We start from the raw sequence: 27850 nt of genomic DNA, 5'->3' as shown, positions 1-27850 counted from the left end.
AGTGCGCTGTCTGTCCAATTCCATACAATTGCCAGCTTCTTTCTCACTTGTTTACTGTAATATCGGGCGTGTTTTTATTTATCTAATTTTATATTCAGTTATAACCATAGTAGGTTAGCTAATATACGACAGGTGTCATCCCTGGTGCTGCAGTGGAACTTCTCCTTTCTCTTGGATAACATAATGCTGTGAGTCTGTCTCCCCTGTCCTTTCAGATGCACAGTCTTCTTCCTTTTTTTTTAGGACTGTTACAGGTTTCTCTAATTCACAGTTGAAATCAGGTGTTTGTTCAACCTAGGGGAGACTTTTAAAATATTGAAACAAAGAGTAACTTTCTCACGCTGTCTGGCTGTGAGCGTGTTGGGATGGAACTTGTCACCCCGCAGCTGGGTGTCTGTATACTGTATAAAATAGGTGTAAACTTCACGCGGCTTAGCCCTGGGGGTGCAGCCTCCCCTTCCGTGCTCTGAGCAGCACGGGGCAGGCAGGCTCTGCCCTGATGGGCAGCGGGAGGAGGCCGGGGGGGGGCCCTGCCCAAGCTCCAGCACCTTTGGGCACAGCAAGGGGACAGGAGGGAGGGACCCTGGAAAGCTCTTGGAAAGGTGGGGGCTGTAGCTTCTTACTCTAGTGGAGTTTTTACACCATGCTGTAACATTTGAACTTTCACAAGAGATGTAATAATTTTGATAATAAAAATACTTAACTTTAAAAACAGTATTTTTGAAAGTCTCTTTCCATTTCCTTACTACCTCGGGTGTGGGGACCCAGGTTGTGGGGTAAGGGGAATGCACGTTGTTCTCTCTTCCCTGTCCCTGCAGGGGCAGCTCTGCACAGCTCCCTTCTGCCAGCAGTTTGGGTGAAGCCTGAGCTGGACAGAATTGTGAAACTGTGGCCTGCTGCTGCTCCTTTTGTTGTTACAAAGCTCATCTGGGGAGGAGATGTGGCAGAGGATGTCCCCTGCAGTCCTGCACCTGCTTCCAAACCTGGTTTCTTCCATGCAGATGCCAGGGTTTTTAGCTCTCACACTGCTTGTCTTTTCCTTAGGAAGCCTGAGATGGGCCTAACCTGGCATGGGGCCACCATGTGCTGCCTCCAAATGCTGACCCTCAAAGTTGGTATATCTGAGGTACCCATCACCTCTGGTGTTCAACCATACTCACAATGAGAAGGTTCCCCCTGATACCTTGTGGGAGTGTCTGTGGTGACTCATCCTGCACACCCCCCTGCCTCAGAAGACTCTCCATCTCCTCCATACCTGCCCCCAGAGCAGCTCTGGGCAGCAAGCACCTCCTGGGGAGGTTGCTATCTGAGGACCTGTGGAGAGGGGAGAAGGGGGAGCTGAAATGCTCACAGTGATAGCTGGGACCCCCACCTGGAATAGACCCTCTCCCTCGTGATTTGCCCTGGGCAGAGGTGCCCTCGTGTGCCAGCCTGTGCAGATAGAGGTTCACCAGGGCATAGGGTGGGATCCCCACTCTCAAATCCCACCATAGCCCTGATGCCACCCCAGCCACCCCCCACCCCATGAGCTGTAATGGCTGATGCCCACGCAGGGTCCTTCGACCTCCTTGCACCAGCAGTGTGTGGAGGGGTCCATCCCCCACCCCTCAGACACCACAGGGCTCTGAGCTCCTGGTTTGATTTATATTTTTCAATAAGGTTTTGTGAAACACTGTATCAAACTTTGTACTAAAATACAGATATTTTACAGCTACTGTATTCCTTTCTCCACTGATTTTCTTGGTTGGTTTTTCCAATTCAGCCAGCAACAGCACTTGCAAGCTGGCAAGACCCAGGCATGGGGAGCTCCTGCTGCCCCGCTCTGGAGGGCAGCTGCCTCTGGGCACAGGGCCCTCCTGCTGGTCCGGCTCTGGAGGGCAGCTGCAGGAGTGATGTGGCCACCACCAGGCTCGTGGCTAGCAGAGACCGTGGTAGGAGTGCTGGCACGTGTGCTGTCCCGAGTGGCTTTGGCTCCCAGACAGTGATTCGGCACAGCTGAGTCCCTCACCGCAGGGCCTCAGGGCACGACTTACCTGCTCCTGCCGGCCCCTGGCAGCCCGGGCTGGGCAACGGTTCCTGCAGAGCCCTTCATTGCCATTCCTCAGCAGCCTCCAGAGTTCCTCTGCCCAGGGCTGCCCATCCGGGGCCATGCTCCTGCTCTACTCCCTGTGCCCATCCCAGCCCCTCTCCCATGCCTTGCCCAGCGTCTCAGTCCAGCCTTGCCAGGGCTCCTGCCAGACCCTGGGGAGCCAGGGGCCCTGCAAACAGCCCCCGTCTGCTCGCACTGAGACGTGGCCAGTGCTGAGGACTTTATTGCATTGCAGGGGCTGCAGCTACCCAAGCTCCCTGCAGCCAGGACTTGGGGAAACCTGCATACACTGGTCTGGCCAGCAGAGCCACAGCTGGACGGCAGCCACCTGTGCTGGGGAGGGTGTCAGTGCCAGCTCTTGGGTGCCATATGTGTGCAGTTGAGGCCGGGGCATGCTCAGAGGCTGCCAGGCTCAGCTCTGCCACAGGCAGCTGCCACTGGCTCCCCGCAGGCCATCACCACGGGCCAGCGAGGTGCAGCCAGGGGACACGGCCAGGATGGTAGGGTGGGCACAGGAGCACCTGAATCCCGCTGGCCACATTTTGTGGCAGGAAGAGCCTTGCCGTCACCAGTGGAGATAAAGCACCGTATGGGGATGGGAAGGGAAGGTGGTTGGCAACAGCCCATGGCCAGCTTGGGGAGGGGGCTGGTGAGGGGTCCTCCTACACCTGCCCGGCAGGGGGGTTGTGTGGTCAGCTGCTCCCACTTACCAGGGCTTACATTCAGCAGCAGCGCAAGTTGGGTGTCTCAGCAGCCCCTGTGCTGGGGGGCAGAGAGCAGCAGCAGCAGCCCCCAGCCAGATGCCAGGAAACACCATGTCCTGGGGCCGGGCTCCCACGGCAGGGAGTGAGGGGGCTCAAGTCACTTTACCCTGTTTAGAGAATATGAATTTACACATAAAAGTAGGGGTTGGGCCCTGTCCCAGCCGCCAGGTCCCCTAGCTTGTGGAGACAGGATCACGGAGCTGTACAAAATGGGAGCAGGGAGGGGGCCAGGGCCTGGAGCAGCCGGCACAGGGCATCACTGGGCACACGTTCAGGTGGGAGGCAGCAGGTCAGGAGTCCTGGGGATGTAGAAATCTGTTAAAAACTCCAAGACTGTCTTTTCCTTGAAACAAAACCACAGCTGGATGCTGTTCTTGAATGAAGCTGGGGCATCCTCCCCTGACGGCGGCCCACAGGCAGCATGGGGTGTGGAAGTGGCAGGGTGCGTGGGATGGTGGTGCCGGCATGGGCATGGCGGTGGCCGCAGATGCAGCGGGTGGCCAGCACAGCCCTGGGGGCAGAGCATGGCCACTGGCAGCAGACGAAGGGCAGGACAGGGAGGGAACGCCCAGACTGCTGATGGTGGGAAGAGGCTCCTGCTGCAGGCGCTCAGCCTTATATCCTCTGCAGGGAGAGCACAGTGGGTCAGGGCTGGTGCTGGGCAGGCCTCACTGCACCATCATGCCACCAGCATACGCCATACACATACCTGCCCCCACCTCTGCTGCCCCCCTTCCCTACCACCCACTGCCCCACACAACCAGGGTCCCCATCCCATCCAGGGCCACCCAGAACAGCCGCACCCAAAGGCACAATGCAGTCAGGGTTAGGGGACAGGATGGTGACACTCAGGACTTACCGCAGTGCCAACAAAATCTGTGGAAACAGAAGAGATGGTGTCAGGCAGGACAGGGCCTCAGCAGCCTGCTCCCATCCTGCCATGCCTGCATCACTTTGCAGGTGGCAGTTAAGCCCCCAAGACCCTCACCCAGCTGCAGGCTGCCAGAGGGGCTGAGGCCCCCAGGCTATTCCCCCCCAGGACCCCTGGCAGCACAGTGCTCACCTTTGCTCTCTGTCTTGAGCTCCTCGTGCAGCAGGTCGTTCTGCCGGTTGCCGAGGACAAAGGCCAGGAAGGAAAGGATGAGGGCGTTGAGGATGCCAATGATCGCCAGGATGTAAGCCCAGCGCACGGAGCAGTCGCCCAGGGAGTACTTCCCTGTCTTCTCCCCACACATGTCCCGTATGGTCTCTGCATCCCAGCCGTCAGGAAAGATCATGCAGCCCAGCACCAGGCAGAGCGCTGCAGGGGGGAGAGGAGGGTGATGCATCAGAGCGACCCCCAGGGTGTCCGTGCCAGGTGCTGAGCCCCAGTCAGTGTATGGATGCAGCCAGGGCCCGCAGGGAACCCACCTTGGCTCCACAACAGGCAGGTGACACAGCGAGTGACAGACATGGCTGCTCTGGCAGGGGACTGTGTTTGCATGTGGCTGCTCCAAACCTGGCCCATGCACAAATGGGGACTTCAGGGTCTTGGCTTCTTCAAGCATCAGTCACAGGATCAGTGGTTTCTCATGGGCTTTCCTGATGACCACAAGCTCCCCACCTGTGGGCAGGAGCTACTGCCATGCTGTGGGTAGGGATGCTGCCTGCCAAGAGGGTCATCACTCCCGGGAGCCCTTGTACCAAACCACCTCACAGCCTGTGCTGAGCAGGGAGACCTCAGGGATCAACAGGAAGGGAAATGCTTAGACAAAGCCCATGACTGTTAAGGTAAGGAGGTGACACATTTTCTACGCAGAGCAACTACAAAAGCTCCTCACTCCCTATCAGCTGGGAAAACTGAAAACATTAAAGATGTTGGAGAGCAGCTGGGGTGCCCTGGGGGTGTCTTTGTCCTGGGTTGGGGAAAAACCAATAGACTTGTGCCCATACCAGTAACAAAACACCTCCCCAGCCCTTACTGCTGGAGAAACACCAATCCCCTGCTGGGCATGTGCTGCTGTGGCAGCAGCCCCAGGGGATAGCAGCTGGAGGTCTGGCTGGCAAGCTCTGGGGTGCTGACTGGTGCTTTTGCTCTCAGTAAGGAAGAGAATGCCCAGGATGAGGTGAAAGCAAGTACAGGGCTGGCACAGGGCATTGCACTGGGACTCAGCACAACCCTCACATCTCAATGAGCTGTGCTGATTGCTCTTCCCAGGACCCCTGTCCCCAGGGGTCCTGTCCTTGGCAGTCTGTGCACCAGTGCATCATACAGACCAGCTGCCACCCAGTCTCTGTCTCCTCCAGCCACGTTACAAACCCACCTGGTAAAAGGGCCTCTGCAGACAGTGTCAAGATCTGTGAGCTGATTTACCACCGTACACAGCCCTGGTGCCACCCTGGCACCACATGACTGCACAGTGCAGTGCATGCACAAGGAGCTGATAAGCTGGCATCTCCAGCACATCATCACCAGGGACTTCCCAGCCAAGAATGGCCTCATCTCGGGAAGCTCTCTGCCTGCTGGGATGAGACCAACCCAGAGCCATGCCCTCTGGAAGGAAACATATAATCAGCACTGATGGTGTGTGCTGCACAGTGAATCACAGATTTGGGTTGGCTGGAAAAGACCTTTAAGGTCATTGAGTCCACCCATTCACCCAGCACCACCAAGTCACCACTAAACCATGTCACAAAGTGCCACATCTACACATCTTTTACATACCTCCAGGAATGGTGACTCCTCCACTTCCCTGGGCAGCCTGTTCCAACAGTGAGGAGCAACCTGGCCTACCTGCTAACCTGGGTACCTTCCAGCTAGATGGCATGAAATTCAGCTGAGGACCTGAGCTAAAGGCGAGGAGGAGTGGCAGACTTGTGCTGGGGACTCCTCCCAGGAAAACAAAGATGTCAAGAGGATTTTAGGATCCACTGAGCTGTTGGTGCAGCACAGCTGTGAAAAAAGTGAAGGTGTCCTTTGGCCATTCCCAGTAAGGGGTGGTTTTGCTCCCACAGCACTGGTCAGGCTGACACAACTCAGCCTAGAAATGGGCATGGCTGTAACAGCTCTGCTGGAATTGGTGAGGAGGAGAAAAGAGCCTTGGGTGCATGCTTAGCCCACAGGAAAGCATGGCAAGCAGCAGGGTGAGCGCTCCAGCTGCTTGGCCAGGCAGCAGCCCTGAGCAACAGCCCCTCTCAGCCCAGAAGAGAAGAACAGGGCTCTGCTCCAGGCTGGCAGAAGGCAGTAAATGTAAGTTAAATGAAAATCAGGTGCCAATTTTACCTGCAAGGGCTTGAGTGAGCTCCCACTTTTGTGCACGGCCCTCAGTTGGGCCTTCACAGGACCTGAACAGCAGCCTCTGGGTTTTCCCTTGGACTCTTCTAGTATCACGATTTTTTTCTGTCTTTCTGAGCATTTATTTGGGCTCTAGGTAGATCCAGCTGCCTGGGTAAAGCACAGGAGCTCGCTGCTCTACAGCGCTCACTGTTCCACATGTATGAGGGTCTCCCAAGACATCACCAGGTCCTAAACATGGCAGGGTGGGGCAGTAACACCAAAGGCAGTGGATTAATGTGTTGTGAGATCTATGGCACCCACAGGGGACAGGAGAGACAGGGTTCATGGCAATAGCAGAGAGCAGCTCAAAAAGGTGCAAGAGAAACACACAGCAGGTGAGCTGGTTGTCACAACACAGCAGCAAGTCAGCGCAGGAAGCCATGGCCACTGACAGAACCATTGGGCTGGCTCTAGCCTGCATCTGCCTGCCCTGGTCCCTCCTGTCCCCATGTGGCCTCTCAGCACTGGCACCAGCGCAAAGGGGAGCCTGTGCCCTGGCCCCCAAGGCAGCTCCAGGAGCTCCGCCCAAGATCTCACAGCCCCTGTTTGCCAGAGAGAATCAAACAACAAATCTACCACCAGGGCAAAGGGGCATGCCCAAGCCACTGCACGTGCCCAAATGTCTCTGCCCAGGGGTGAGCAGTCTCTTCCCCCAAGCCCTTCACTACTCTGCAGCTCCCCAGGAAGGGGCTGTGCGACCGAATGCAGGTCCTCTCCCAGTGAAGAGCAGCACAGCTCTTCTCCTCTGCCCATCTGTCCTATGTGTTCCCAGCAGCAAGCCAAGTCCTCTGCTCTGTCACAAGCAATTCCCTTTACTACGTGTCCCCAGGCCACCTGATGTCCTGGAAGCACCTTACCGTGCCTGCAGCAAGGAGTGACATTGAAGTGCAGAGCACAAACAAAGAGGGAATCCCTATGTGGTTGACAAACCTTGGCACTGCCCTTTCCAACAAACCCCTTGCAGCAGGTCTGAGGGGCACAAGGATGGGGCTCTGCTTGCCCATCCCTCTGTCCACAGCACCATTCTGCCAGCATCTGCTTCCAAAAGCACCGAGGTCCCCTGCAGACCTGCAGGAAGAGCTTGAGGTTTGTTTAAAACAGCCCGTTTCTGTGCCTCGCAACTGCATGGGAAACACTGAGTGATGACATCTACAACAGCTGCTATCAAAGGACAAAAAATAACCACACTCCTCTCCATTTTGCTTTTCATTCCCGTTGTTCTGAGGGTGCCATGCTGGTCCCCACTGCTGGTGGCACTGAGGACAGTCAGCCACTTTGTCACACCCCACAGCTGCTATCCCTCCCACGGACTCTGGGCTCCAGCTCCTTCTTCCAGTTTTCCCAGTTGGAAAGGCAGATTTGAGAAAGGGCATTTCAGCAGTCAGTGGGGCAGGGGGTATGTGGAGGGAGGACACAGTAGCTGTGGTCTGCAGCGATGCCCCTGGGAGCTGGGGCTCTGGCATTTCTCAACTTGGTATTGCAGCTGGTTCCTGATTTCCCATTCTTTGGTGCTCCCTTTGTCAGGGAAATGAGACAGGCATCTCAAGGGGTTTTGATACCCTCACAAATTAACTGAAGGGAATTCAGTGTTATGACTCAGGCTGCAGCAGTGGAGCAAGATTTTAGCTGAGAGCTGAGGAGGCTCCTCCTGGCAGGGTAACATCCACTCACAGCCGCTGCCTTCAGCCAAGTCTGCCCGCCCGAGTCAGCCATGTGTTTGCTGAGCACCACAGCTACCCCAGTGCTGCCCCAGACCTATGCAGTTGTGCCTGCAGGCTTCAAATCTGTTTTTTTTAATCACTTTAGCTGTCTAGTTTAGTTTGCAGGTTTGGAAGAAGGCTGGCTCTTTAGTGCTCTTGTCTGCCATGGGGTGGAAGGGGGTAAGAACATGCCCTGCAGCTGAGACACACGACCTCCCTCACAGGACAGGCATGCAGAGCGTTACACTGCCACAGCACATACATGGGACTAAAAATCAGAAGATGTGGGGGTAACTGGGGGACAATCAGCAACTGCTGAGTCTCAGAAGAGCTTGTTAAACCTGGCTTGGGGACAGTGAGTTGTCTGGCCCCATGGGCAGTGGTTCACCCTCCCTCAGGTTCAGCAAGCTGCTGTCCCCTGCCCTTCCACAGATCACCCCAACCTTCACCACAGACACATCTCTCTGCTGGAGATAGCTCAGTGTCACTCCCGCCTGCACTCCAGCCCCTCACCTTGTGCTGAAGTGAAGGAATATCCTCCACTGTGCCCATGGCCACTCACTGTGATGCTTTGCAATCTGCACACCAAGGGTCCACACTACAGATCACCAATGTAGTGCCCCTGGGCACTGCACACAAGCCCCAGAGTAACCCCCAGAGGACTACAGGCTGTGCTCCCACTTTGGGGTCTGGAGTGGCTGCTTCTCATCAGGAAACCTCATGAGAGCTGAGTGCCAAAAGGAAAGGAGAAAAACACAGCCTCCCCACTCCTAAAAAATAGAGAGCCCTCAGAGCTAAGTGACCCCAGAGGCAGTTTGCTAGCACCAGCCATTTACACAGACAGGAGCTCCCTTACGGCGTTTTTCTGCACAGGCTCTTTCTGAGCCAAAAACTCAGCAGGATTCAGAATAGAGTTATGGGTTTGCATGAATCAGAACTGACAGTTACTTTATTTGGAACAACAGTTAAGGGATGTAAGCTCTAGGACACGAGCAGCTCTGAAACACCAGCTCAGCCTCTGCCTGCGGGTCCACAGGCTGCATTAACAGCTACTACGGGAGGGTTGTGCTGCGTTCCAAAGGCCAGGGCTGCCCACTTTCGAGCACAAGGTGCTGGAAGGATGTGAGCTCCTGCTCCTGTCCCTGCTGCACCACAGGATTAGCAGATTCTCCCCCTCTACTCTGCTCTGGTGAGACCTCACCTGGAGTACCGTGTGCAGTTCTGGAACCCCTATTACAGGAAGGATCTGGAGGTGCTGGAGCGCGTCCAGAGAAGGGCCATGAGGATGAGCAGAGGGCTGGAGCACCTCTCCTGTGAGGACAGACTGAGAGAGTTGGGACTCTTCAGTCTGGAGAAGAGAAGGCTCTGAGGAGACCTCATTGTGGCCTTCCAGTATCTTAAGGGGCCTACAAGAAAGCTGGGGAGGGACTTTTTAGGGTGTCAGATAACGATAGGACTAGGGGGAATGGAATAAAAATAGAAGTGGGTAGATTCAGATTGGATGTTAGGAAGAAGTTCTTCTCATGAGAGCGGTGAGACACTGGAACAGGTTGCCCAGGGAAGTGGTGGAAGCCTCATCCCTGGAGGTGTTTAAGGCCAGGCTGGATCTGGCTCTGCACAGCCTGATGTAGTGTGAGGTGTCCCTGCCCATGGCAAGGGGGTTGGAACTAGGTGATCCTTGAGGTCCCTTCCAACCCTAACAATCCTATGATTCCCTGATTCTATGATTCAGGAAAGCTTTCTTTGGGGTCAGAAGCCAGTAGGTAATTCAGCAAATACAAAGGTTTTCAGCAGTGGTGTCTCCTTTTTGCTGCAAGGTCAACAAGTGGAAGCACTTCACCTGGAAGATCACCTATGGGCAATATTTCTCCTGTGGGCAGAGAAAGGGCTTGAAGACTTCATCATCCTTCCCAGCAGCTATTCCTGTTTTGCTCCTAGCTGGTTCGGAGCAGTGCTATCTCTCTCTCATTTTTTTTCATTAAGGATTTCAATGAATGACTTACATCCACAAAAAAAGCAATGTTTTTGAACCCCCAAACTCTCTCTGAGAGGAGCTGTCTCTCCAGTGAATCCCAGTCAGGAAGAGAAGCCTGTCCTGACATGGCTCAGCAAAGCCACTGCATCACCACCAGCACCAAGGCGTGTTTCAGGCCTGCAGTGCTCACTCGGCCCAGACTCTGCTTTCACAGAATCACAGAATGGTAGGGTTTGGAAGGAAGCTCTGGAAATGATCTAGTCCAAACCCCTGCAGGGTCACCTAGATCAGATTACCCAGGATCATGTCCAGCCAGGTTTTGAATCTCTCCAGAGAAAGCAACTCCACCACCTCTCTCAGCAGCCTCTTCCAGTGCTCTGGCACCCTCAAAGTAAAGAAATGTTTCCTTATGTTCAGATGGAACCTCCTGTGTTCCAGTTTGTGTCCACTGCCCCTTTTCCTGTCATGGGACACCACTAAAAAGAGTCTGGCCTCATGCTCTTGACAAACACCCTTTAGATATTGACAAGCATTGATCAGATCCTCTCTTGGTCCTCTCTTCTCCAGGTTAAACAGCCACAGCTCTCCCTGAAGGCTGCAGCCACACCACCAGACTGTGCGGTTCAGCCATGCTCAGCCCAGGAGCTGGCAAAGGACTTCCTCCCCACTCCTCTTCAGGGGTGTGCTGAAAAAGTGCTGTGCAGCCATGCCTTGTGAGGGGTCCTGGCTCAGCTGGTGGCAAACACAGCTTGAGCACAGAAGATGAAGCTGCTGATCAAGGATCTGCTTCTCCTCCTGGTTCACACACTGGGTGGGAAGAGCCCATCCAAGAGACAAGTGTAACTCCAAAGGGGGTCTCCCAAGGGAGATAAGGGCTGACAGAGATATGTATTATCTCCATCAGCAAAGGTGCCTGGACACACCACAATCAACTTTGAGGTGCCACTGATAAAGACAAACCCCATCCCCATGGCCAAGGACATGGTCCCAAGTGGAAAGGCACCCCAGGTGTAGTACTGTGCCTGGCCTAAGGGAGCTGGAAGGTCTCAGCATATTGACTGCCAGACTTGAGGTGCAAGGAAATGCCTTCAGATGCGAGCATTCACTTCTTGCATGCAAGAGGGACTGTGTGCTCAGATGACTGCCTCTTGACCCTCAGTAGAATGCAAGTACAAAACCAAAGCCCCCCTGAAAACAGAGCCCCAGATACACTCAGAGTGACTGTCCTCACAGGAGGAAGGTGGGTGAGGTGTCACACAGCCGTGGCACCCACTCTCACTTCCAGGGACACCAGCACAACTTTGCTCAAAGCTCAAAGTTAACTCACAGGGTTATCAGAGCACAGCACTGTGAAACCAGAGGAAATGCTCAGGCTCCTGGGTAGCCTCCTCAGTGTATGGTGGTGTAGTCCTGTGCCCTAGGCTCTAGCAGATGTCTGCTGCATGCTTGATGAAATGGAGACATCCACAAAAATCAGTCCTGCTGCCTTCATCTCACTCCTGTGCCTGCTCTCTATGGAGGATGGATGAGAGGGGCCACCCACATGGCCCATTTCTCTTCAAGCAAGCATCAAATCCCATGGGACTTCCTGAAGGAGCTCCTCCACTAATTCTGAGGACTGCTGTGGTATCAAGGTGCAGTCAGTCATGCAGTTGTTGATGTGCTCATGCTTAAGACCCATTTCTGGTTTTATAACAGAAGGATTTAGCAAAATCTCATTTTGCATTACTGGGATTTTGAGCAGGGCAGATGGCTACATTTCTATTTGTGATAAAGCAGAGTCTTTCCTCTTAATTAGATCCAGTTTCTCCTAGGGGGGCAGTGCCTTTTGAGCTGGAGCTTTCTGTGAAGCTCTAATTAAACCCTCTCTTGATTATCGTCCACTAATTAGACGTTGATGATTTAAACTTTTTTTTTTTTCTGAAAGAGTTACTAAATTCCTGATCCTCCTCTCCTCCTGCTCCCCCCTCTTCCTGCTCTTGCATTTTCTCATCTGAAGAGCACGTTTTTGTCCTCGCTCAGCAGCCCTGTATTCTGCACCAGCCATCCTGAAGGGTCAGGGTGGACCTTCCTCTGCCCCATCTCTCTGTCTTTTACTTGGTTTATCTGGTTTCCACCAGTGAGACAATGAAACTCTGAGCCTCACTGCTGCTTCTGTCATGGTGGCACAAGTCCACCAAGGCAGGAGGAATGCCTTTCCCTTCTCTGCCCCTCCAAGCCCTGGCACAGTCCCCACAACCTCTCAGGCAGGTGAATCTCCTAAGTTTGCCATCATGCTGTGTCGGAGTTTGCATCAGGCCATATCCCTGCCCTACCCAGGGGATTTGGCCCATGGTGTCTTCTCCATGGTGTCAGCTCCCTCTCCATGTGCAAGGTTAATACATCCACCTGCAGCTGTCTCTGACATTCCTGGGGAAGTTCAACCCTGCCCAGACAAGACTCCCTCTTGCTGGGACACAGCACCCCACCACCTCTCTGTGTCGTGGCCCTCCCTGATGGCAGCAGCAGCCTCTCCCATGAGACAGGAGGTCTCTCATGCTGCCCTGTCTCAGGGCAGGGTGGATGGCCAGTCTCTCTTAATGTTGCCTTGGCCTTTCCCCAAGACAAGCCACATAGCCATGCTGCTTTGGTAGAGCTCTGAGACAAGCCTAGGCCAGCTGGAGCCCCAAGAGCTGGCCCATGGCCCCAGCACGCCATGCACACAGGGTTCTCACAAGGGCAGCTGTGAGCAACACAGGTGTAGCTGCAAGGTGCAAAGTGTGAGCAGGGACAAACCCCAAGAAGGATGCGGTGTGCCTAGAGGTGACAGCAGCAGGGTGCTGCTGTGGCCACCCAAGTCTGAGCCAGGTAGGGCAGGGGGCACTGAATAGGAGGTCTGGAGCTGCCATCAGTGCAGTTCCTATGCCACAGGTCTCCCTGCACAGCAGCAGCACCGGCTGGGTGCTCCAAGCCTCTTGATTAAGCTGCTGACAATCGGTAGGATTTGGGCTCTGAGCTTGCCTTAAACCAGTAAATCTTTGGGACAGAGAAAATTAAAGATGAAGGAATTTCCTGATAGACCAAGGCAGCACCAGGTCTGGCTGTGGTCCTGATCTGGGTGAGGAGAGGTCAAGCTTTCCAGCCCAATCCAGCTGCAACAGAGAGAGCAGGGCAGGCTGCAAGCCTCTACCATCATGGGGCTGGTTCTTCCACATTCATTGGACTGAGACCTTCTCCTGGGATCCTTTCATTAAGAATGTGGGGGGGCTCTGGGTCTATTCACACTTTGTATACAGTACAGAATGTCTTTCCTTGCATGGTAAAACTAGAGAGAGAAGTGAAAGCATCTTTTCTCAAGGTCTTTCTCCCAAAAGGACAGACCCTCTATGAGGACAGCTTGGAGGTCTATGCTCAAGGGGATACTCAAGATCCCTATCGATGTATGCAATAGGTCCCCTTCAGAGTGTCCCTTTGAAGAGTGAGTGTATAAGGATATTGGGGTACATCTGTGGTGGGGTTTCTTTTGTGGAGGGAGCTACAGAGGCTCTATAGACTGGACCATGTTTGGGGAGAATGGGCTTGAGTCTCTGGCCACTAGTGCAAAGACATCAAGGTAAACGCATGGTGTCCCTCCGTGGCAAGCACTGTACTTGGGGTCTCTTTATGCAGACAGCTGGGGAAGGTCTGTCCTCACAGTCCTTTCATGATGCTGGGTGAAGGAGGCCTGGGCACAATATCTCTTTAAGGGGCAGCTGGGGGGACTGTCTGTGAATATGTGCTTTTATACCGTAGGGGGCATCCATGCATTCCCCTAAAGTGGGTATCCTCTTGAGGCAGACTTACCCAGGGATGTCCTTGGGGCTGGCAAGGAGACTAGTCCCTGATGTGGGGTGCTCAGGGTGGGATCTAGGTTCAAGGCTTCCTAAGGCATCCTTGCAGCTGGTCCCTGACTCTGTTGTAGGGAGTCCCAAAGCTGGTCCCTGACTGAGGTGTACTGGGGTGCCTTGAGGCAAGTCCCTACTCAGGCTGTCCTGGGATGCTCCAAGCTGTCCAGGTGCCCCAGAGTTGGTGTCTGTTCTAGGGCCCCCTGATCCAATTTTCCTGCTGTGTCCCAGAAAGCTTGTGGATCCCTGGAGTCAGATCTCACCAGGAGATTCCCAGCAGCCAGTGCTCAAAACAGGTGCCCATTCCTGGTGTTCTGTCAGTACTAATGCCTGGCCTAAGTGTCCCAGAAAGCCCTGGAGCACTCCAGAGACAATTCCTGGCTGGAAAGTCCTATAGATCCACAATACTTGTAACTAGCCCAGACTTCTTGGGGAATCCCTGGTGTTGTGGCCAGAGGCACTGATACCAACACCTAGAGAGCCCAAGGCGTTTGTGCTCTGAGCCAGTGCTCATTCCTGATACTTGGTCTATGCTAGTGCCTGGCCTGGCTATTCCAAGAAGCCCTGGGGCTATTTTGTGAAACCATGGCCCCACAGTGCTTTCACCTATGTGGCCAGAGGCCCTGATAGCAGTGCCTGGGAAGACCTGGGTGCCAGTTCCCCAAGCTGGTGCCCCAAGCTGGTACTCTGAGTAGCACTTATTCAGTGCTATAAGTGCTTGGCCTGGGTGTCCCAGGAAGCCATAGAGCTGGTTCGTGGAACCATATCCCTGCAGTGCCTGGACCCAGCCCAGCTTCCTTGAGCAACCCTAGTGTTCCCTATGGCCAGGGACCCTGCTACCTGTACCTGGTGTCTGCACGTCTCAGTGAACCCCACATCCCCCACGCCCATCACCCGCCCCAATGCCCGGAGAAGGTCCGTCAGGGGTGGCGGTAGGTACCTGCCAGCAGCTGCATCCAGGCGCAGATCTTGTAGACGGTGGCGGTGTTGCAGAAGAAGAAGAGGGCGAAGCAGGTGATGCAGCCCAGCGTCAGCACCATGGAGAGCAGCACGAAGAAGGCCGCCGCCTGGAAGGCGCCCGAGGGGATGGTGCTGAAGTCGGTAAAGGAGCCGCGGCACGACAGCTCCCGGCCCGCCAGCCCGCTGCCCACGCAGTAGTGGAACAGCCCGAAGTAACCGGGCTTGGGCGTGTTGACACTGTCGCCCACCCAGTAGGGCTGGATGAAGACCACCACGTTGATGATGGCGAAGCAGATGGTGAAGATGGCCCAGAGCACGCCGATGGCGCGCGAGTTCCGCACGTAGTTGTCATGGTAGAGCTTGGAGGCTTCCTGCGAGGGCAGCATCCTGCCGGCCGCCGCGCTGCCGGAGGTGGGGACGGGGCCGCGACGGCGACGATCCCGCCCGGGGGAAGGGGGCGGGGGGGGGCCCGCGGCCTAGGCGCGCCCGCGGGCTGCCGGCCCCTGCGCCACCCGCGCCGCCATCTTGGCTGCCGCCTCTGCGCCCCGCGCGCGCCCCCACCGCGCGCGCGCCCGCGCGCCCCCCCGCCACTGCGGAGCCGAGCCGAGCCGAGCCTGCCGCCGCGGGGATCGCGCCGCTTCGGTCACCTTCGGCTCCGCCCGCCCAGGTCTTGGTAACGCTCGGACCGGGGCTCAGTCCCTGCCTCGATGAGGCTCGGAACGCGCTCGTGAGCTTTTGACGTGGGCCGCCTGGACACGGTTCAGAACGGATCGGTATGGTGCGGGCTGGGGCGGCTGTGGGCCCGCTGCAGTAACACTGGCCCACCGGGGCCGCTTCCCGACTGCTCGGTCCCACCGTGCCGCGCAGGGCCCGCCTGGGGCAGCGCCTGGGCACAGACCCAGCCACCTGAGGCTGCCCTGGTTAATGCTGACAGGTGCATGAATGGAAACGTTTGCCCGAAGCGAGGCCGCTGGGAGGGTGTTCATCTCCCCGGCCCCTCCGCGACCTTGGGGGAGACCCGCGGGCTGTCAGAGCAGCCCCCTCTTCCCAGGCGAGCAACGGGCCTTCCCGACCCGCTTGTCAGACCAAGCAGCAGGCACTCTGCAAAATTGTCCCCATGTCCCAGCAGCCTCACACTGGCTCTAAAACACCACGGGCCAGTTTTCTTCTCAAGGCAGTAAAGCTGCACTGTGACAGCTGTAACTGAACTCCACTCTCATTAAATCCTCCACAGGCCTCATTCATTTCCAAGCCCTGTCAAAGTTCACAATTTGCAAATTAGACACATGTAGGTGAAAACGACCTTCATATTTCCCGGCAAAGGGGCCATTTGCGTTTGGCTCTGTACCGGTAACATCTATTAACCCCGGTGCAAACACTACAAGCTGGCACCATCCCCAGTCCCACCCTGGACAGACGAGCCACTGCCTCTCTGAAGCCCACAACAGCCATCCTCCGGTGCCCGCGCTACCATATATCTGGTAGCTCCCACTGCGACTGGCTTTGTGTGTGTGTGGTCACACCCCGAGGGAGATTTTTTTGATGAATAGCCGGTTCAGGATCGTGACGAAGAGCAACGCCCTGGGCATGCCTGTGCAGCGTCACGGGCAGATCCGCCCAGCGGTCCCTGCCAGTCTTTTCCCCTTCTCTCAAAAGGCATAAACATGGCTTATGCAAAGCTTCGGCATCCCCTGTCTCCGCTGCTGGGTAACACAGCCTGCCCCCGAGGGGTGCCCCACGACTCCGGTGCCGTGGCCGTGCCTGCCTTTGCGCCGGGCCCCGCTCCTCCCGCCGCGCCCTGCTTCGGGCTCACACCGAGAGCCAGGTGGGTCCTCACCCGCTGGGAGCTCAGCGGGGGCCGCTCACTGCCCGGTGAAGAAGAGAAAAGCAGGGCCCGGAGGTCCGGGGACAGCTCGACAGTCTCGCAGTACGTCGCACCCCGATGACGCCGGCGTGGCGGGCGGAAGAGGCGTGGCCTGCACTCGGCGATGATTGGCCGAGCGGGCGGAAGCGGCAGCCGGAAGCGGCGGGCAGGGTGGGGTTATGGGCCAGCGGTGGTGATAAGCGACGCGGGGATGGCGGCGGCCCGCGGCTGCCCCCCGGCGGGCTCCGGGGACCGCGCCCTGATCGAGCTGCTGTTGGAGTTTTCCCGGACACAGTACCGCGCCAAGGACGGTGGTGGTGCCGCTGCTAAGGTGAGGGGACCGGGACTGCGGCGGGGGCCGGGAGCTAGTGTCCGTACGGTGGGTGCTGACTGATGGCTGTCCGCAGGTGGAGCGGATCGAGCGGCGGTGCCTGGAGCTCTTCGGCCGCGACTACCGCTACAGCGTGATCTCCAATGTGCACGGCGAGGTCTGCGCCCACTACCCGCGGCACATCGTCCTCCTGGAGCGTGATATCAGCCGCGACCCGTAAGGCTCCCAGTGCTCTCCCGGTCTCACTGCGCCGCACCCTGTCCCGCATGGCCCACAGCCGGTGGAGGTGGCTTCGCGTTGTTGCCCAGGGAGCTTTCGCGTCTGCCGGAAGCCGCTGTCGCTCCGGGGCTCCCGCCGCCCGAGGGAAGCCCCACCAAGCTGTGCTGCGGCTAATTATAGCCGGCGGTGTCAGCCACCGTGTACTCCGCTCCTGGGGCACTCCCCGCTGCCTGCCAGGGGCGCGCTTCGTCGGCGAGATCCCTCGGGACTCCTCCCAGCTCCCCAGGTCTCTTGAGTTTCCGTGGTGTAAGCTGTGAAGCCAAGTCTGTAATTCAAAGTGTGCGGAGGAAACAGGGTGCTCCAGGCCAGTGCTAGCTCTGCTGCACATTTGTCCTCGAGTAGATTGCTGTGCTGCAGGTCACCCTGCTCTCGTGGCTGGGACCAGGACTGTGTAATGCTCTCCCTGTCTTGGTGAAAAATGCCCATGGTCGTGCTGTAAGGCCTCTGAGCTGAGACATTTTAGACGGGAAGGCATCTTGGGGCAGAAGGGTTAACAGGGGCTGGACAGAGAAGACAATCTCAACAATAGTCTGTCCCACTCCATGGTACCTGATTCTGTGGTGCTGAGGTTCAGTGAGTTAACGGGAAACACTTGCTGGCAGTTTAGTGCAAGTCCAAGCTCGTATGTTTCTAGACTTTGACCCACAATCATGTTGGCTTTGCTTAGCATTAGCTGCTCCTTGCAGCTCTAATGACAGCCTCTCTCTTTGCTTTGTTTTCCAACAAAACATAATGCAGTTTTGCAATCTAAAATGTGTTTGTGACAAGAGTAACAAGTTCAAAAGGATGATAGTCATGAAGTTTTCGTTATGTGTCCTACCGCTTTGGCAGCAAAAGGCAAACTGCCAGCTGCCACACTGGCAGGTGGGCCAAGTGCTGTGGGAGGGGGTTGGTTGTCAGGCGGGAGAGTTTCTACTCAATGGGTAGATCAGATTAAAAAGACTAAACCCCTTACAAAAAAGAAAAAAAAGGAAACTAAAGCCTGAAGTTGTACATGTAGCTAAGAGTGTCTTTAAGGAACAGAAACTGAGCACTTCTGCTTTTCCTGCTCTTGCAAGAGGAAAGGATGTGTAATTTTTTTGATGAGAATTCAAGCATACTTCCACTCAATGCCCTGTGTTCTTCCAAGACTCGTGCAAGCCATCAATGGTAATATTAAATACTGATTCTTTTCCAAGTCTTGCTCTGCTGACCTAGGAGTCATGGAAACAGACTATCTTTTATCATCCCTCTTACCCTGATTTTTGAGTGTTAAAGCTGCTTAGTGATTTTTTTTTTTTTAGCTGCGTTTAGTTTTATCATAATTACTTTTTGAATAATCATGAAATGGAGACTGTTGCACTTGTGTGAGAGAATGTGAGAACTTCTTCCAGTGAACAGAACACTTCTTCTAAGACCAAGTGTCTTTGGCTGCCTTTTGTTTTTGTAATAATCAGCTGGTGGGGCTTCCTTGAAGCGTGCAGGATGTTTCACACCCCTGAGGATACCAAGGCTTTTCAGAAGCACTTCTCCTTTAGGCAAACTCTGCACTTCCCCATTGGTTCAACAGCTTCTGAAGCTGTGTGGGGAAACTAGCAAAACCCAGATGTTTTTAACCTAGATCAGTTTCTTGATCTGAATGGGCAGCTGTGGGAAGAAGGGATGTTGCTTCATCAAAGTTTGCTAACAGTACTCTAAAGTCCAGGCAGGTTCAGGAGGAATTTACTGTGTGTTTTTTGGCCTGCATGCTCCATGGTCAGGTGCTTTTCACAGGGAGGCACAGAAAGTGGCAAAGCATGTCCAGCAGCTAGGAGAACACTCCCTGTGCTTGGAAGTTTCTGATATCCCCACAGAAGGAGCGGGCAGAGGCTGCAGGCAATGGTAACAGAGGGATTGGCTCAGTTCTTTACCTGCTGTATTAAAGGTGTTGTGACCGTGCTTAATGAAAACGTCCAGATCTCAGACACAGGCCAGTCTTTGTCTTTGGTTTCATCTGACACTTCTGTGGTGTGTCTGCACTCCACACAAATAGAATCATGGTTGGCTGTATTCTAACAATGTGAGGGGAACACTTCTGTTCCAGTGCCATGATGGTTAACCTGAAGCATATTTGCTTCAGACCTGTCTGGAATATACAGTTGCCAAAACAGTTGCTTGCTCTTATAGGAAGTGTTTCCCTTGTGTTTACGAAGATGTTTGGGTGGGCAGGCAGGCCATTAATTAACACAGAGGTTAAGGCTGCCCAGCAGTATCTTCTGGAAAAACTTCTGAAGAAAATAAACCTGAAGAAAAAAAACCCTGAATATACTGAAAATTTTAAAAATAGATTAAAGGTAACACTTCATTTCTTCCACCTCATTCTCTACCCTGTGCCGAGCAGCCTTAATGTTGCTCTTACACACTGGTGTGGAGGAGTGCTTTGTTTTTTGAACCTTTTCCAATAGTTTTTGCTCCCATCTCTGCTGCATTTGATCACTTGTCTCGGTAAGGGCAGTGCATCTGTTCTTCAGAGCAGCCTTTTCCCTTACTGCAGTAGTCTCTGAACAGTTCTGTTTACTTACCATGTTCATCTCTAGCTTCACTGACAGTGGTTCGTGAGATGAGAAGGTCCACCAGCCAGGTCTGTAGCAGAGCAGGTCTCTCCAGTGCACAGGCAGGCTTCTTCCTAAAGAGCAAGCATGGGAGCCTGGCAGAGGGGCTCATCAGTTCGTGCCCTGTGGGGCACTGGGCTTCCCTTGCACCCTGTGTCCCAGGTCCCTGCCACGCTGCTTGGACACTGCAATGCCTTTCCAGGGAGGCATCCTTAGTGTTCTGAGCGGTGAAATGTTGTCTTGTTCCAGCTTCTGAGGAAGTGCTTCTCTTACAATTTCTGATCTTCCAGGTGTTTGATATTTTTTGAGTCCCATCTTCTGGGCTTGGAAGCTTTGTCACAGAGCTACTCTGGTAACACTATATGAAAGTTGTATCTCTGTTGCATTTGCTTTTGCAAAGGAAACTTAAAGACAGTTGGAGCAGAGTGCAGGATGTGTCTCTTAACTGAGCACATTCATTTAAAAACAGCCCCACAACCAAATCAGTACATCAGAATCTCTCAAAATTTAAAGTAGTTTGATATTGGGGAATAAGGCAGGAAGGTATCACTTCCCATGTTTCGTGGGCCATTCCTGCAGTGTGTATTATTCAGGGTGCACTCTGAGGAGGGAAGAGGTTGTGGAGTGGAGCTCTCAGGGGTTTGCAGTGAGCAGAATTTGGGCTGTGCTGACCAGGTGTCTGCTTTTGTCTGTGTGCAGTCTCACCTGCTCCCATGTAAAGTGCATTGTGTTAGCATTTGCCTGTCTTGATGCGCTTAGCACCTTCCCATCCACAGCATTTAAAGATTAGTTTTGTGTTCTTTAAATTTTGGTATATATCAAAGGTTCTTGGAGCTGGACAGCCAAAATGGTTGTGTATTGTCGGGAAACACATGGAAAATCTTAAGCATCCGCTATGAATTCTGAGAATCGAATCCTTTAAAACAAACAAAACAGAACAAGCAAACCAACCAACCAACCAAAAAAAAAGCCCACCACCAAACAACAGAGTAGGATTTGAAGGTCTTATTTGCTGTTTTTCTGCTTCCACTGGCACTACCTTGTATAACCTTTTCCCTAAACAGATCAATTTCCATGTTAATAATCGATCGTTTTTCTTATCCTTTTCAGAATGACAGCTGCAGGTAGGTTGCTTCTGCCTAATCTGAAGATTAGCCACTTTCTTTTAACTTTCAGTAGTAGATATTAATTTGATCTTAGGCCAACACTGTCCTTTGCCTTTGAGTTTTTCTCCCTTTCTGTTGCAAGTTCTTTCACCCTAATGCATGTACTGTTGTGCCCTCACGTCATCTGCTTCTGGCAGTCAGTCCATCGTGGTTCTTCTTGCAGAATTGATTGTCTCCTGGCTATCCTAATTATCACTGGAGAATTTCCCATGATCTTATCTGTCCCTCTTTTCATACTTAGCACATCAACAATATACAAGCATTCAGAGACCAACCAGTTCATCTAGGCTCTTCTACTGAGTGTCGTTGCTGGAAATCACTAACTGGAAGTTCTTGTTAATCATCTCTAAGGACATGGCCATGCAGTTTTGTATGTCCATACTTCATCTAGTTTTACTGATGACAATCTGGATGCTTCTCTAGTTCCTTGTGAAAACTCTAGTCCTCCCTGCACTGATGGTTCCTCCTGAAGGTCTGTGTAGTTCAGAAGTCAGTTTGGATTCCTGTCAAATGTAGAGTGGTACTTGGACAAACTGCAACAATTTTTAACTTGTCTTCAACTTGGAACACACTTCTGTTTTAACTTTAACCAGAAAATCAAACAAAATTTAGGTACACAGATGGAGATGACATCACTGTAAATACCCTGCTCAGCCCAGTACCTGATTTAGACAGTTGTCTAATTAACCCAGCATGCAAATGTCCAAGTGACCAGAAGTAAGGTTCGGTGAATGTTCTAGTTTTGGTTCTTTATTTTATTTATTTTTCCTTGCAAAGTCATTACTCTGATAGTGAGTGCCATCACTCCAGTGGTAGTGCTGAGCTTCTTTTTGATGGAAAGATGGTGGGGAAGAAAGCAGAACGTGTATTTTTGGAAGGCACTGGCTCACTCTGGTAGTCTTTCATTAGCGCTCCACATTTTAAGCCATTCTGATAGTACTTGTATTGCCAGTTCTTGAAGATGCTTGTTGGTCATGTCCTGTGCTGCTGCTCCTTTTCCAAATAAAGAAAAGGAGAGACAACAGTGTCTGTATGCATTGTATAGCCACAGAAGCAGTTCTTAGTGTCCTCTTGTTTGAGAGCTTCACAGCTGGCTTATAGGTGAAAGGGATGGGGATTGCAGCCCAAGGTGTCTCTAGCAGCTTTGTTGAAAGATGTGTGAGAAGATGCTCTGTGTACTGAACCAGTTCTCTGTCCACTAGGTTTGAGAGCACTGTGCAGGTTGGCAAACTGCAGGACCTCATCAACCGAAGTAAGATGGCGAGGTGTAGAGGACGATTTGTTTGCCCAGTCATTCTGTACAAGGGAAAGGTAAAGCATCCTGAGTTACCTGTCTTAACTTAGAAAATGGCCTTTCTTTCTGCTCTCTGAACTGTACAGCCACATCTTCAGTCAGCTGTAAAACTGTTCTTGGGTACAAGCAGGCAGCCTGTAGCAGTAGGTAGCATTTGCTGCATGTGCTATGTAAATCATCTGTGAGGCTTTCAGACTAATTTACCACACTGTGGAGCACTGCACTAAAGAGCTAATGTTTTCTCCACTTGTATGTCTCTTCTGAAGGACCAAAGACATCTGGTCTCTGGGAGACAGCTATTGTCACTTTCTGCCCCTTGTTCTTCCCAGCAGTGAGCTCCCTTTGAATAACTTTTCCCTCTAAAAAGAAGATTCCCTTGTCTGTTCTCTGGGGAGGCAAGATTGCATAAATGGTCTTATAAATGCGTGGGCAATCCCCTGCAAGGGGATTTGTTAAAAAAGTGAAAATTAGGTTCATTTTTATGTGGATTACTTAAACTGTACTGAAGCCCTGTAGGAATAGTCTCATTTGAGTGGCTGAATTCAGTTTTCTTAGTTCCATTTAGAAACACTGTGAATTGCAAAATCAGGCCTGTGACAATTTTAATCTAGCTTGACTGAAGCCATCATGAGCTGAACCTGATGACCTTTTCCTGTAGGAATGAACTGCCCAGAGTTGTAGTGGGACTATGCATAATCTTATCCACAGGAACATGGAAATAAGACTCAAGCAGGGTATTAGCAGAACACAGCCATTGCTAACTAGGCAGGAATTGACTGTGTTAGCGAACTGGAGAACAAGAGATGAAATTGTAATTTAAAAACTAGCTACAGATAAAGGCACTTGGGACTTAGATGTGCCTGGAGATCTCAATCTGGACCAGGGCTGTGGGAGTGACTGCTGTAGATACTTGCAGTTGTGTATAGTATGGAAGCAAAGAGGCCAGAGGGACAGACTCCTGGAGCATGTGTGGTTAATAACAAAATCTCCCTCCAGCACATCTGCAGATCGGCAACGCTGGCCGGCTGGGGAGAGCTCTATGGGCGCACTGGCTACAACTATATCTTCTCAGGTGAGTGAGGACCCACTTGTCATTGTCTGCCTGGTCAGTGCTGGGACAGTGACCTACACATGAGAGCAAGCCCTTCTTGAGAGCTGATGCAGAGCTCTAGCATGAACCTGTTTGTGTCAGGCATAATAAAGCAAAGACTGAAATCTTTCTTGTCCATGTCCAAGCACCATGTGACAGGATGGAGCAACATAGCTCTTAAGAGTAGAGGCAAAAGAGTTCAAGAGTGAAGTGACTTATGAGAAGCATGTGGGCAAGTAAGGCAGCCCAAAGGATTAAAGGTATTTATTTGCAAACATCAAGGTGTGAATAATGGAAGAAAGAAGATAAGATGTTGTTGTCTCTTGATCATTGGGAATCAAATCTTGGCAATGGTGAGATATGCTGGACTCTAGGGAAAGCTCTTCAGCAGAGTATTGGGTATGTGCATTGTGAGAGCTGAATCCTGGCTTAGCGAAGCGCAGTGTAGCACTATTGGGGTGTCCATCTGGCTGTCATTAATGAGTTTGACCTGCCTAGATCCTTTGCAATGACAAGGGGAGAGTCTGCTATGTTGGAAAATGGGCTTTTCAGGAAGAGGAAATGTAAGTGCTCTCAGTATTTTCCTACATCAGGAAAGAGGGCACCAAACCATGCCCTGGGGCACATTCATGTTTTGTCAGACTGGGGCCTGAGTTGGTGTACACAAGTTTCAGTTCTTAATGCCTTCCTTGCAGGAGGTTCTGATGATGCTTGGGCAGATGCTGAAGACATATCAGAGGAAGATCCTGCACTTAGGTTTGTATGCATCACTGGGCTGGGGAAACTGGAGTTTGGACCAAAGCCATCTATTGACTCAGCTACTTTTCTGGCCTAGGCTTTGGGTGCAGGCTTGAGACCATCACCAAGCTTGGAGTCTTACTTTTCTTACTTTTGGAAAAGAGTCTTGAATGCTAATAGCTGTCAACCCCATGTAACTGAAGCTTCTTAATCTCTTGCCAGAGGGAAGGGCTGGAGAGAGAAATATATAGAGCCATTTAAAAAGGTGTTTGAATTACACAGGCGTGTGTCAAAAAAATACATCAAAGTACTTCATCAAAAAGTACATCTCGAGGCTGGAGAAGCTGTTCTATATTTTACATGCTTGTTGCAGAACAGCATGAGACATGGGGAGGAACCCTGATCACAAAGTCTGCAGTATCAGTTCATTGCAGAGTCTGGCTCTGACCTGTGGAGAGAATGCTTGTGCTGTGCAAGCTTATGGCTAGAAGCAGCTCAGGGAAGAGCTGTGGCAGTGTTGTGCAAAGAATCAGACTCAACGCGGGCTGCCTTCTGTGCTCATCTTGCTTTGCCTTGGTCTGTCTTGCAGAAATGCAGATTCCCAGCTGTTTGACAAGGTCAGAGGGCATGACATCAAGCTGCTTCGATACCTGTCTGTCCGCTATATCTGTGACCTGATGGTGGAAAACAAGAAGGTGAAGTTTGGCTTGAAGTGAGTCTGGGTTCCTTTGTTTTTCTGCTGGCTTTGGATTGCAGCTAGCATAGCCCTGGCGTGTGGATTGCCACTGGGCATGCACTTAGCATCCTAGGAGCAGTGCCTGCAAGCAGCATCAGTTAGTTGATGCTGTAAAGAGAACGATTTCTGGTTTTAGGACAGAAAATGTTGGTTCAGTGGGAAAGATAGCTGCTTTCATCTGTCTCCTGCAGCCTGAGTATGTTTTCTCTCTGTAAAGCCCTCTGTGATTTGACAGTCATCCTTACAGAAAGGGGAGAGGAAAGGAGCCTATGTATAGGAACAGAGGGAGATGTTTCTCCAGGTATTTCTCTCAGAGGAAAGCTTTAGTGCATTTGGGATATATCTTTTATTTGGATGTGTTGACTAAGTTCTGCCCCTGCTTGCTACTGAGTGAAGAGATGTGACAGGCAGCTCTTTGAGTGCTGGTATCCCTGTGAAGAATACTTCACAAATGTCTGCTGTTTTCCTCTTGTACCTTGCAGTGTGACGTCTTCTGAGAAGGTGGACAAAGCTCAACGTTATGCTGATTTCACACTTCTCTCCATCCCATATCCAGGTATAGGACTGATGTCCAGAGGGACTCCCAAGGGACAGGTGACAATCCATTTCTGGGGACTGTGTGTGTGTGTTGAAATGACTCTGGCTTTCTATGCTCCCTCTGGAGAAAGCTCTTTTAAATTGAAAACACTGTAACGAGTCTGGGTGCTCTAGTGGAGTGAGTCAGCATTAGGCTCTCTTTGAGGTGGCAAAGTCATTTCTCTAATTAATTCAAGCATAAAGAAAAAGTCCCAGAGGTGGAGCTGGGGTTAAGATGGCCTTTGACACCTGTGCAACTCCAAACTACTACTTGATGCAAAATATGTGCCTTGCTTTGTGTTATGTAAAACCCCAATTCTTAAGAGTATTTTCTATTCCTACTGTTCCAGAACATCACTGTAAGATCACAGTGCCAGGCAAAATCATTAACCCAAGCCTGCAACACACAGCTGAGAGGCAGACCACTCCAGCCCATCTCCCTGTCTGTATCAGTCCCTGTGCCTAGCAACCACTGCTGGGTCACTTGCTGCACTCTTAAAGACAAGCTGAATATTGCTGCCTGCCTGCTGATGTCAGCCTCTGTGGCAGGATTGGATGTGAGACTGTCTGCAGGAAAGGAATGTTCTTTTTCCTCTGCACACAAAGAAAGGGAGAGGGGGAGGGAAATAAAACCAGAAAACCCACATTGTGGATGATCCAAACCCAAATTTTTCCTTGATTACTAGTTGCTGTTCTTAAACATATGACACTTTCTTTTTCTTTCTTTTTTTATATTTGTTTCCTTTCATGCAGCAATTAGTGGCAATTCAGAGAAGCTGTGTGAAGATTTCACACAAGTTCACAGATTGCATTGGGTTGAAAGGGACTCTCAAAGGTCATCTTTGCATGTGAGCAAGGACACCTCCAGTTAGATCAAGCTGCCCAGGACCACATCAAGTCTGATCTTGAATGTCTTCAGGGATGGGGCCTCAACCATATGCCTGGGCAACCTTTTCCAGTATTTTACCACTCCTAGTAAAGAAATTGCTCTTTATGTCCAGCTAAATCAATCTAGTTTGCCATGCAGATTGAGATGTTCAGAAATAAGGATATTGCTGGCTTCTGTAGCATGAGGCACAGGTGTGTGTTGCTGCCATATGCCTCACCAAACTTGGAACATGAGAGAGCCAGTGTACACAGGCCTTCTGCAGGGTTTGTAAAGAATGAATCACAGAATGTTAAGGGCTGGAAGGCACCTTGGAAGGTCTTCTAGTCCACCCCCTCTGCCAGAGCAGGATCACCTATACCAGATCACACAGGAACATATCCAGGCAGGTCTTGAGTATCTCCAGAGAAGGAGACTCCACAACCCCCCTGAGCAGCCCATAGCAGTGTTCTGTCACCCTCCCAGTGAAAAAAAAAATCCTTCTGTTTCCATAGAACTTCCTGTGCCTCAACTTCCACCCATTGTCCCTTGTCCTGTCATTTGGCATCACTGAGCAGAGCCTGGCTCCATCTTCTTGGCATTCACCCTTTATAACTTTTAAACATGAATGAGGTCACCCCTCAGGCTCCTCTTGTCCAAGTTAAAGAGATTCCCTCAGTCTCTCCTCGTAAGGAAGATGTTCCACTCCTATAATCATTTTCATGGCTCTGCACTTGGCAACTCCCTGAGGTCCCCTTGAACTGAGGGGCCCAGAACTGGACACAATGTTCCAGATGCAGCCTCACTAGGGCAGAGTAGAGGGGGAAGAGAACTTCTCATGACCTACTAACCACACCTCTTCTAATACACTCCAGGATGGCATTGGCCTTCTTGGCCACAAGAGCACATTGCCAGCTCATGGTCAAGAAGTATCTCTATAAAGTTAAGCTGTCAAGTTGTTACTGTATGAGGATCTGCATATTGTATGCAGTATTCAGTGATGGTCCTTCCTCTTCTGCCATCTGGGACAGCTGCTTTCCTTTAGCAACTCTTCACTGCCATGCTAGAGGTAAACCTTATAAAACTGGGAATTCTCCTTGCAGATGTTCCCTGAATTCAGCAGTGCTGGCCCACAGGGGAATGTTGTCATTCTGTAAATCTAAGATACACATCTAAGGATCAGCAGCCCCTCTAGTGACTGGGCAAACTCTGTGAGGCATTTTTAATGATGTTTCTAGGTTTGCATTAAAAGAATTTCAGTTTTGTAATTTGTCTTTAAAGTTATTCCAAGCTTCTGTTGTCTCAGGTGAATGAGGCAGTGTCCAGGCATTGAATCATTTAGGTTGGAAAAGGCCTTTATCAAGCCCAGCTGTTAACCCAGCACTGCTAAGTCTACCACTAAAGCATGTCCCTAAGCACCACATCTACATGTTTCTTAAATAATAAATAATGCCATCTCCAGGGATGGTGACTCAATCATTTCCCCGAGCAGCCTGTTCCAGTGTTTTGCAACATTTTCAATGAAGACATTTTCCCTAATGTCCAACCTAAACCTCTCCTGGCACAGCTTGAGGCTGCCTCCTCTCGTCCTGTCATTTGCCACCTTGGAGGAGAGACTGATCCCCACCTCTTCACAACCACCTAGTTGTGGAGAGCAAGAAGATCTCTCCTGAG

At 52.0% G+C, this 27850-nt stretch overlaps 2 protein-coding genes across 2 annotated transcripts in view; one reads left to right on the top strand and one right to left on the bottom strand.

Moving 5' to 3' along the window:
* Positions 1–3438: 3438 nt before the first annotated feature.
* LHFPL4 (LHFPL tetraspan subfamily member 4) lies at positions 3439–15062 on the bottom strand. Its single transcript, XM_054387589.1, has 4 exons — positions 14648–15062; positions 3917–4153; positions 3713–3729; positions 3439–3477 (listed from the first exon to the last, which is right to left on the bottom strand). The coding sequence occupies exons 1-4, from the start codon at positions 15051–15053 to the stop codon at positions 3469–3471; spliced, it is 669 nt and encodes a 222-aa protein (XP_054243564.1). The 5' UTR covers positions 15054–15062; the 3' UTR covers positions 3439–3468.
* A 1680-nt stretch (positions 15063–16742) lies between these two features.
* MTMR14 (myotubularin related protein 14) overlaps positions 16743–27850 on the top strand; it is a 34777-nt gene continuing 23669 nt past the window's right edge. The window contains exons 1-7 of the mRNA XM_054387682.1: positions 16743–16862; positions 16939–17078; positions 22080–22188; positions 23168–23243; positions 23957–24017; positions 24589–24711; positions 25218–25291. Of these exons, the coding sequence (XP_054243657.1) occupies positions 16743–16862; positions 16939–17078; positions 22080–22188; positions 23168–23243; positions 23957–24017; positions 24589–24711; positions 25218–25291 (703 nt within the window). The remainder of the gene's footprint in view (positions 16863–16938; positions 17079–22079; positions 22189–23167; positions 23244–23956; positions 24018–24588; positions 24712–25217; positions 25292–27850) is intronic.

Source organism: Indicator indicator, chromosome 15, assembly GCF_027791375.1.
Source record: "Indicator indicator isolate 239-I01 chromosome 15, UM_Iind_1.1, whole genome shotgun sequence".
In the NCBI taxonomy this organism is placed as follows: Eukaryota; Metazoa; Chordata; class Aves; order Piciformes; family Indicatoridae; genus Indicator; species Indicator indicator.
This window is presented reverse-complemented; position numbering and strand designations above follow the sequence as displayed.